This window comes from Kryptolebias marmoratus, linkage group LG20 (assembly GCF_001649575.2).
Source record: "Kryptolebias marmoratus isolate JLee-2015 linkage group LG20, ASM164957v2, whole genome shotgun sequence".
NCBI lineage: Eukaryota > Metazoa > Chordata > Actinopteri > Cyprinodontiformes > Rivulidae > Kryptolebias > Kryptolebias marmoratus.
The window spans coordinates 23752618-23763776 of record NC_051449.1 but is presented as its reverse complement, the minus strand read 5'-3'; the positions used below and the strand labels follow the sequence as shown (position 1 = coordinate 23763776).

The window sequence follows — 11159 nt, the reverse complement described above, 5'->3', positions numbered from 1 at the left end:
GCTTATTGTAGAACCACTTTAATTCTAAAATTGTTACATTGTCCATAGGTGGAGACAGAAGGTCCAGTTTTGTCCTCATTGATCTTCCTCTGAGAAGCTGGTAAGGGGTTTTACCAGTTGTTGTATGAGTTGATGCGCAGTAGCTGTGAAGCATTTCAGTAACTGCAGACTTCTGGGGTCGTTGTGTAACTTGTGCTCCTAGAATGGAGTCTTTTAGCACTCTGTTAAGGTCATAAGTTCTATGTTCAAATGGACCCAAGATGTTGACAGTAATAAATTGAAATGGACCTTCTTGAAACTTAACAGTTACTTAATTTAACTGTCTACTTTTAAGACAAGGCTTAAAACTTCTCTTTTTGATAAATCATATAGTTAGGGTTGGCTTGGGTTCCTGAGCTATCCTTTAGTTATGCTGCTATAGACTTAGACTGATGAAGGACAAAATGACCACATTTCCTCACTCTGCTGCTTTAAGCTTTCTACTCTCTATATTTGTATTTGTTATTATTTCTTGCATTAATGTGCTTTTCCTTGTCTTTCGTCCAATGGAAATTACACTTGGACCAGTCATTCTGTGTTTGTCTGTGTCTCTTTCCTGTCCTCTCTAACCAAAGCCAGTCAAAGCAGATGGCCGCTCGTCCTGGTTCTGGTTCTGCTGGAGATTTCTTCCTCTTAAAAGGGAGGGTTTTTTTCTTTCCACTGTCACCAATGTGCTGCTCAGGATGGGAGACTATGACGAAGTGAAGATTCAACACAATCTGCTGGCTTCCTTAGATAACTTTTACTAATTGGCTCTTTATAATGTATGTGAATGTTTTTGTACAGTGCCCTGAGATGACTTTTGTTGTGACTTGGCTAGATCCTAGTGTTAGGTTTGTTTCTTGTGTTTACATGTTAAAATATATTGTATACTTTAGCTCCTTGTGTTCCCTGTGTTTTACATTATTGTAGTGTTCCTTATGTTCCCTGTGCCACTATTCACCTGCCCTCAGCTCAGTAGTTTTCCGGTGAGCCTACCACGCCCACTTCACCTGTTTCCCATTACCTGTCTCCAATTGTATTCAATCTTCCACTCACCTTCAGCCCTTTATAATCAGTACCTTCCTTCATATCCTCGCTGGTTCATTGTTTATATGATGTTTGTTCTTACCACAGTCAAGTCTGCCCCTTTTGTCTTCCTCCTTGTGATCTGCTGTATGTAAGTTTTTTGTTTGCTGCCACGCCAGCCTTTTTAATTTTCTCTTTTTTAAATAAATCAATTATTCTGCATCCTTTCGAGTCTGCTTGCATTCTGGTTCTAACAATCAACAAACGTTCCACCCTTCTCCAGAGGTGTGCCTGATATAATCCTGCCTCAGAGGTCTACAAACAATTCCTTGCACTTCATGTCTTAGTTTGTGCTCTGACACACACAGTCAACTATGTTACCTTCTATCAGAAGATGTCAGACTTTCCAAATCACGTCCAGTGAATTTACCACAGGTGGACTAAAATCAAGTTGTAGAAACATCTGAAGGATGATCAGTGGAAACAGGATGCACTTGAGCTGAATTTTAGTGGTGATGTCAGAAATGGAATGTTCAAGCAATCAAATTATTTGGAACAGTTGTTCCAGTTTGGTTTTGTGGAACGTTCAGAACATCTCACCACAGCAAGATTCGAGATTCAGTAAGTTTGTCACAAATAGAAAAACACAGAGGTTATACAAATTAAATTCTTTTTGATTTCCCATTACATAACTACAATAAACAACTAAACTAAATTAAGGAATAAACTTAAATCTAAGCATAGAAAATAAAAAAAACAAAATAAGATAAAATGTGTACTTGTTTTTGAAGGTCATTGAGACAAATAATCTCAGTTTAGTGATTATTTTATCAGCGCATGTTGTTTTAAAATATTACTCTCAATAAAAAGTGGAATGTTTTCTTGTCTTTTGGTTTCTTGTAACCTTTTTTCTTGATAGTGTTATTTGAATGGAAGGATATTTTATTTGAATCAGTCTATATTTGTAGATGGCGTTTCCATACATTTAAAAATTTAAAGAAAAACAATCTGTTCAACAAGGCGAGAACTGAAATGTTTTCTACCTTTATAGACATCAGTATCATTCCAAAATTCCAAACCATGCACAGTACAAAACACTTTGCAAATACACTGCAGGTTAGAAGAGTGTTAAAACTTTTTTAACAGAAGGTCAGAAGTCAGAAGGTGAGTCAGCCGCCAATCACACAAGGGACATGAGAAATAATTATTATATACATATAAAGTAGTTTCATTTTGTGTAATTGTATTATTTTATTAGTAAACAAGATAAAAAGATGAATAAGTTTTGTTTGAGTTTCACTTCAAACCTGATGATTGAAGTGAACGCAGAATGGAACAGTTACAAGTGAAGTGACTTCATTTTGAGCGCTCTGAGGCCACAACTTCTCTAATTCCTCTTTCAGCTCTTGGTATTTCTCAAGCTTCTTCTCCCACTGTGACTGTGACACGTCCAGGCAATAATCAGCACAGATGTTCCTGTACAACATTTCAGCCACTTGGTTATGGCGTTCCATGTACACGTTGCCTGCTTGCATCTTACATCCTGCTATTATGTGCTGAACTGTCTCAGGGGCATCTTTGCATGGCCTGCATTTCAGGTCCTGTCTGGTTTGATAGACCCTGGCCTTTACTGCTCTTGTGCTGTCCTTCAGTCCAGCCCTTTCTAGCCACTGGTAGGATTTGTTGATATCAGCCACCTCTTCAATCTGCCGGTGGTACATCCTGTGCAGTCTTTTCATGATGCGTCCTCTTTGTCCTCTTCTTAATTGGATTTCTGCCCTGGTGCAGTCCAACTTTTTATTGTCACTGTAATAGATACTGGTTCTTGCTCTGGGAGATTGCTGTGTTCAGATCTTAGAATACAGATCAGATCTCTCTAGGCTTGCTCATATTGTAGCATTTCAAAAGTGTTGAGCTCTCTGCCCTTGTCCATGAGTGTCTTGTTCTAGTAGCCCATTACTTTTCAGAATGTCCTGATTCCTTAACACCTGATATGGGCCTTGGTAATCTGGGTAACGTCTGAACCGGCATGGCATCATCAAGAGAATGCCAAGAGTGTGCGAAGCAGTAATCAAAACAAAAGGTGGCTACTTTGAAGAACCTAGAATATAAGACATATTTTCAGTTGTTTCACACTTTTTTGTTCAGCATATAATTCCACATGTGTTAATTCATAGTTTTGATGCCTTCAGTGTAACAATAAATTATAATTGATTGTTTATTTATATAAGACAAGTGTAGGAATCAACAAATAGTTTTCACTATAACATTTATAGCCTGGGCTAAATTGCAATGCATGTTCGCTTTTGAGAATGAGACACAGTGTCTCAATAAGTATAAATAGATAAAGATGAAAAAAAGAAATATTAAAACTCTTGTGTAGGTACTAAGAAAACAATTCATGAAAAAATATAGCTTATGTAGCAGTTCTTTAAACAAGTTTAAACTATATTACAGAAGATCTCTGCAACTTTTCTGTCAGTCATGATGAGAAATCAAATAGAGTGTGAAGGGGTTTTACTCTTGCACAACAGGAAACAAAACTGTGAGGAAAGTGAGTTTTGCCTGAGTCCAGTTTTTATGAGTCATATTCCACCTTTCACACACTGCGAGCTCACCTGACAGAGCACATGACTGTTTGATCACTGTGATGACTCATCACTCAGACACTCTCTCATCTTCATCGCTTGGAACATGTCATAATAGGATTTCAGTCCAAAAATAGTTTTTGCTTGTGATTTTTATAAAAATATATATTTAACCAAAGAACTGCCCTCCCCTATTACAGACCACAGACCTGCTGGGACAGTTTCTTTAAACAAATAATTAGAACAGTTAATTATATTCAGTAGAAATTATTGTTATTGTAAATGATAAAAAAATCTGCATTGGTAAATTAGATTACAATGAATAAAGGCAAATAGTATTTCCTGTATCTATCATTTGCAATAATTAATTTTAGTCAAGGCAGCTTTTCCTGCATTTCTGTTAAATAATTTTAGGCAGCATAGCTTTTTTTAATCAATTAAGGTTTTATATTTTAGGAAGTGCAGCTTTTCTGTTGATTACAGTAATCCATTTTAGGGAATGCAGCATTTCTGTCATTTAGGGTAATTCATTTTAGGTGGCACAACTTTCTAGCAATAAAGTAATTTCCATGTCTGACACGCAGATCTGCCAGCTCACTGAGAGGTACAGGCTTAAAAAAACAAAGGGTAAGTAAAGAAAACTATAGTTGTCACTGAAAGGCAGTTTAAACATACACACACGGGCACACACATTTATATGGCTACTCACTGAGGAGGTATGCTCAAGAAGCAAAGCCAGGAGAACAAACAAGGTTCAAAGTTTACTCTCAGTGGCAGGGATATAAGAGGAGAGTAGATCCACCCAGAGCTGACTGAGCAATACTGGAGAAGCATATGAAGGAAAGAGGCATCACACAATTATAATGCCTCATGGCTACAGGATCTAAGATTTGAACCCACCAATCTGCCAGAACAAAAAACAGTATCCATCACAGTGGCAGATATGCAATACAGAATCTCAGGAATGAAAAGCTGGACTGCACCGGGGTCTGAAATGATCCACACCTACTGGGTGAAGAAACTGACTGTTCTTCGTGAACACCTAGCAGCACAAATGAATCAGCTGCTAATAGAAAGGCCAGACACACAAACCTGTGCACTGCCTAGCTTGACTAAAGGAAAGCCTATGACTCAGCGCCCCACACATGGATACTGGAGTACTTGAAACTGTAGAACATCAACAGGACTCTAAGAGCCTTCATTGAGAACTCAATGGGCATGTTGAAGACAACTCTAGACGTCAGTCAAGATCAAGTGCAGCATATACCAAGGTGATATTCTGTCCCCACTCCTGTTCTGCATAGGCCTGAATCCCCTCTGCTAGATGATTGCAAGGAGTGGTTATGGACACTGGATCCAAAATGAAGCAGTCATTAGTCACCTCCTCTACATGGATGACATCAAGCTGTAAGCCAAAAGTGAGTGAGACATTGACTCACTGATCCACTTCACCAGGATACACAACAAGGATGTTGGAATATCAATTGAACTGGATAAATGTGTCCCTTGCTGGCAAAATGAGTTAAAATGAGCACAGGCTGCAATGCAAAAAATGTGACAAATATTAATTTTTGCTGTAACTGAGATTTGCATAGAAATGTCCATAAAGGCTCCATCTAGTAATACCAGTAACTAAATTAGCATATAATCTTCTTAATCTACTTTTAAATCAAGGTTTTCTCACAGGTATGTCTTCAGAAATAATACTTTTAATTATAATCCTTTTAACTTTCTTTAAAGTTGACCATTTTTCTCTGCCCGCTGCTGTAATGGGGTTTTCCCTTTTTTAAATATATAGGGCTGGAAGTCCCGGTGACTTCACTCCAGACCACTACAAATCGAGTTTTCAAACTAGCACTCTCTAAAGCAAAATTAGCTTGTTGTCAGGCCAGGTGACAAAATGGCCAAATTTCAACAAACTACATATCATTATGAAACTTTTGAGATGGAGAATTTGAAAATAATAACAACTCAATATTGAAAAATTCCTCATTGTGACTCTTTTTTTGCCATCACAGGTCACACATGCAGTTGAATGATGTCCGAGACAGTCAAGGTGATCACAGCTGAAGGGGTTGAACTACCTGAAAGCAACATTGCAGATGTTCAGGACAGCTGCAAGTACCTTGGTATACCTCAGACAAATGCCAACCAGGATGAGGCTGCAAAGAAGTTAACCACAGCCAAGTACCGACAGGAAGTAATGCAGGTCCTGAAGAGCCAGCTGAATGGTAAGAACAAAGTCCAAGCTATCAACACATATGCAGTCATTAGATACCCTGCTGGTATAATAACCTGGCCAAAGGAGGGGATAGAAGCCACTGACATAAAGGCATGAAAATTCTCACCATGCACAGAAGGTTTTATAGTGATTTTGGTCCAGTTTTGAAAATACTGTTATATGCAGTCTGATGCAATACCACAAGATGTCAGGTTCAGAGTATGTGTTGTGAATGACTCAGCTACTACCACATCAAATTTTAGGTCAATATCTGTAAAACTGACTGAGTTGTAGGCATTTTGTGTTGGCTAATGTAGCTGTGGCAGACATCTTGAGTTGCATTGACTCCAAAAGTTAATCAGTTGATGGCTATCCAGTGACTTTCTGAGAGTTTCATTCAAAGCTGTCCAGTGGTTTATGAAACATTTTGCTAACAGAAGATCATGGTTGACTCCAACACTAAATTTTAGCACAATATATATAAAGCTGACTGAATTGTAGCCATATTTGTGTCTTCTAAGTTGAGTTAGCTGTGGCAGCCATCTTGAATTGGGTTGGCTCCAAAAGTTAATCAATTAAAGATATACATCCATATATTACTTTCTGCAAGTTTCATTTAAATTAATCCCGTGATTTAAGAGATATTTTGCTAACAGACAGTCAGACTGACACATATACACAGACACAATTCAAATTTCCCTTTCATAGGTTAATCTCATTACATATAACTTCAAAATATTGCCTCATGTTTACATGTGGTTCCTGCTGAGCCATTCACGAACAACCAGGGGCGTGGCAGAACAGGAGTTCTATAAATAAAAGCACGTAAGGAATGTTTCTCACAACACTCACACACCAGACCTACCTGGCAGGCTCACCATGCTCACATCACACACACCCCTCAGACTCATCTCCTGCTCACTGCTGCTCCTCCTCCTCACCTCCACCTCCAAGGAAGGCCAGCCTCCCATGACCCATGGAGGCTCATCTGAAACGGCCAGGATGAACAGCCAGGAGGTCCTGATTCTGGATGCAGTGAAGACGGGGATCCTCAGCTTTTTGGGTTTGGACATAGAGCCCAGGCCCACCCAAAAGGCCTCAGAGAGAGAGCTGAGGAAGATGTTTCAGCTCTACAGGGAACAAATGAGCCAGATGAGGAGAAATTCCAGCCAGTCAATGAGGAAGACCTGGCAGACAACCATGTCTGCTGTCTTTTTTCCAGGTACTGGTGAGAAATTTGTTAGGAAAAAACTTTAGTGTAGGCGGACAGGACAGGTGTCAAAAATATGTTTAACAACATTTAATTTACCTTTGGGATTAATAAAGTAGTTTTGAATTTGAATTTGAATTAAATTCATGCCAGAGTTTAAGGCTAAGATCATCTTATGATGAGAAATAACAAAGTTGTGGCCATTTTGGTCAAACCTTGAAAACAATGTCATGTTCAGTCTTATAAAATATCAAAAGATGTTACACTTAGTGTTTGAATTTAGAATGACTCTCAGCTACTGCCACACCAAATTTTAGCTCCATGTATGTAAAATGAACAGATTTACAGCCTTTTTTGTGTTTTCTATGGTCAGTTGGCTGTGGCAGCCATCTCGGATTGGTGTGATTTCAGCAGATAGTAGGTTGTAGATGTCCATACAGGGATTAGTTCCTGAAAGTTTCACAGTGATTTATCCAGTGGTTTATGAGATATTTTGGTAAAAGACAGAACACGCACAGACACGTGCAAAAACATTCACCTTTGGGCAGAAGATTATAAGTATTGCACTGCGTTGTAAACCGAACCACAACTATTGATGTGGTGTTAAATATTATAAAATGCTTCTGTTCAGTAATAAGTACTGCAGGTCAGCATTTGTGGTTCCTGGAACCAATCTGTGCTGATTGAGAAGTAGAAGTAGAATCGGTTGCTGTAAAACTGAAGCGCAGGCTTTTAGGAGTCATTAGTGTGACAGGCACTCCTTGAACACTGTGTTGCACTTTTAACATGAATATCGCCTGAAGGTGAAAGGGATGATGAAAAGATGGCCACCACAGCTAACTTACATTAGCCAACAAAAATGTTTGTAACTCAGTCAGTTTTACACATATTGAACTAATTTTGTGATAGTAGTTGAGAGTCATTCACAGCAAATACTCAGAGAGCAAACACATCTTTCAAGTTGCAGGTGCTATTGAAACCACTCATATATCAACTCGATCTGGAATAATGTTCTTTACTTTTCAAAATATTTAACTTTGTTTAAAATAAAATTCTCTTAGAAATGCACTGAGGTCTCTTCTACTCCTTTAAAATCATTGTTCCATTTGAAATCTGCTTCAGTATATTTGTTCTTTTTTGTTCTTATGCTACATTTAGCAGTTTCTCTAGTTTTATTAATATCATGAAATGGCTAACCAACAACAAGATGTTTTGAAACAATATTTCATAAATCTCAAGTTCATTTTAAAGTTAATTTGAAGACTTCCAAGATGCTAAATATATTTTTTTGAAATAATGTTGTGAACTTTGCTTTTCATTGAGTTTTTCTTTTGTTTTTGGTTTTTAGTGGAGCCTCTACAAGTACTACGGAGGACCTATCCCCGACCTTCAGGTCACCGGTTGACTTGGTACAGAGCTGTTTTCCAAAAGAATCCAAATATTCAGCCTGAAATGACTTTGGTCCAAGCAGAAATGAAACTTTCCATGCATTTTTTAGATGAGCCCACCGATGTTAGCTCTGAAGTGAGACGGAAGATTAAAGTTAAAGTCAATCAGATGAAGCCAGTGATCTCTGCGGTGTGGACCTACACTTACTCAGGAGAACAAAATAACACTTCAAGTAGTCAAGAACTGACGTTGGACATCAGCTCAGCAGTAAGGAGATGGATGAAGACTGATGGTCAGCCACTGGTTGTAGATGTTGGGATAACTCAGCTCAAGGGAGATGCCCACAAATTAAATCCAATAATTACGCTGGAATTGGGCCTGATGGAACCCCATCCTGCACAGGGTGCCAGGCTGCGCCGCTCCAACAAACAAGACAACTGTGACGAACAAGGATGGTGCTGCAGGAAGTCAGTTAGCGTGTCCTTCAAAGACATTGGCTGGGCGGACTGGGTGGTGGCCCCAACAGAATATACAATGAATTTTTGTGATGGTGCCTGCCCCCACAACTACAAGCCGGCAAGCATGCACACGCAGGTGAAATCCCGACTCCACCAAATCACCAAAGGAGGGACACCTCGACCCTGCTGTGTGCCGGCTGCTTACGAGCCCATGGTGCTGATGCACTACGACAGTAGGGGACGACTGAAACTGACCCCGTTCAACGACCTCATTGTCAGTAAATGTCACTGTGCCTGAGAACCACATCCATCCATCTGTCCGTTCGTCCTTCCGTCTGTCTGTCCATCCGTCATCCATCCATCCATCCATCCATAAAGTTGTTCTGCATTAACTCTAACCACTAGATGGAAATATTTCGTTAAATGATGAAACAAAAGCAAGAAGACTGAAGTCTTACAGAAAGATAGGTATTTTAGATTAATACTTGACTAAGTACAAATTGAAAATATTTAATATAGCTTCATTTTATATGTTATAAATGTTACAGATACTCTTAAAAGTCTAAAAAAGATAGAACGGACATAATTATTTATTTATTGTTTATTTATTGTCCCACATGTTCTTTTGTTTTTATTGTTGTTACACCATTCTATTTTTACTTTAATTTGGCAGAACCACATTAGTTTATAAAAGTTTGATATTTTGATGTTTGCATATTTCCATAAATGAAAACAAAAATAAATTTTCAGATTTATTTATGCTATACTCTTCTTGACTTTATTACCACATCTACTTTGTTATAAAATACAAGTAAAAAAATGAACTTCCGATGCTGACTGGCAGAAATCCAGTGAACTGTCAGTACACAGCAGGCATGTCAGACAGTGCAGCGTGTGTGATAAGATAACATCTTGGAAGTTCTGATGGCCTTGAAGTTTTGCCCAGCGTGGCCTTGACCAACAGTTTCCAAGAACAAATGCTTGGTTTGATTTGGGAGGAGAAGGAAATTGTAAAGCTGCCAATTGTAATGTCTGAAAACTCTTTTAAGCTGCATAAACAAATATTTGCAGTTGTTAAATCAAACTTCTTCCGACTCAAAGTTGCTACCAAAGTGAAGCTGTAGCTCCCTATGTAAAACCTGAAGAAATTGATTTTTGCTTTTTTCTGGACTACTGTAATTCTCTGTATGCTGGGTTAGATCAGTCACCTTTGCATCATCTATAAACTGTTCAGGACACAGTAGTTTGTCTTCTGACTGGTAATAAGTAAAAACACAGAACTTCTGTATTGGCATCTCCTTATTGGCTTCCTGTTTGCCTTCTGATTGAGTTTCAGTATTACTATTAACTTTTAATATTTGAAATAGTTTTGCTCTGTCATATTTATTTAATTGTCTTAACATCTACAAACCAAGAAAAACACTTGGGTCAACAAGCAAGTTTCTCCTCAGTGTCCCAAGACCTAATATAAAGTTGATCAGGGCTTTTGCAGTGGCTGCTCCAAACCTTTGGAACATCTTACAAAATACAATATACGCTCAGCTCAGCCTGAAGACATGTTTAAATCACGGCTCAAGACTTTTGATTTAAAGGGAGTACTTGATTTGAGTGGATCTTTTGTACTATTACAGTGCTTATATATTTTATTGTCATTTTAAATTTTTTTGTTTTTAATGAGATTTTATATTTTATTTTGTTCTATTGCCATCTGGTTTGGTCATGCACAGTTTGTTTGAATGTGCTGGATAAATAAAACTGAGATTTAAAGTACATTGATATTTTTTACACTTCAAACAGGCATCATCAAGGACAGACTTATACAACCCCAATTACAAAAGAGATGGGACACTGTGTAACATATTGATTAAAACAAAATCCAATCATCTGAAAATCTAATAACCCCATATTTGATTCACAATAGAACATAGTAAACATAACAAATGTTTCAACTAAAAAGAATTATACCAATTTTAGAAAAAAAAAAAATTGAATTTGATGACAGCAACACATCTCTTTAAAGTTGTTCCAGGTCCATGTTTCCCTCTGTGGATCATCCTCTCTTCTTTTAACAAGAGTCTGTAAATTCAAAAAAAGTTAAAAAACAAAAACAACCGGACTTCTATTCTGTAGCTGAAGACGTTTCGCTTCTCATCCGAGGAGCTTTCTCAATTCAGAAATAGAGAGTGTGGAGTTGAGCTTTTAAAGCTGAGATGTGATGTAAGCTGGATTGCTTGCAAATTGTTCTC

General features: G+C 38.0%; 1 protein-coding gene across 1 annotated transcript; it reads left to right on the top strand.

Annotated features, from left to right (window-relative positions):
• The first annotated feature begins 6713 nt into the window (after nt 1–6713).
• Nucleotides 6714–10655, top strand: LOC108244838 (growth/differentiation factor 15). Its single transcript, XM_025009390.2, has 2 exons — nt 6714–7078; nt 8415–10655. The coding sequence occupies exons 1-2, from the start codon at nt 6736–6738 to the stop codon at nt 9209–9211; spliced, it is 1140 nt and encodes a 379-aa protein (XP_024865158.1). The 5' UTR covers nt 6714–6735; the 3' UTR covers nt 9212–10655.
• The last annotated feature ends 504 nt before the right edge of the window (nt 10656–11159 follow it).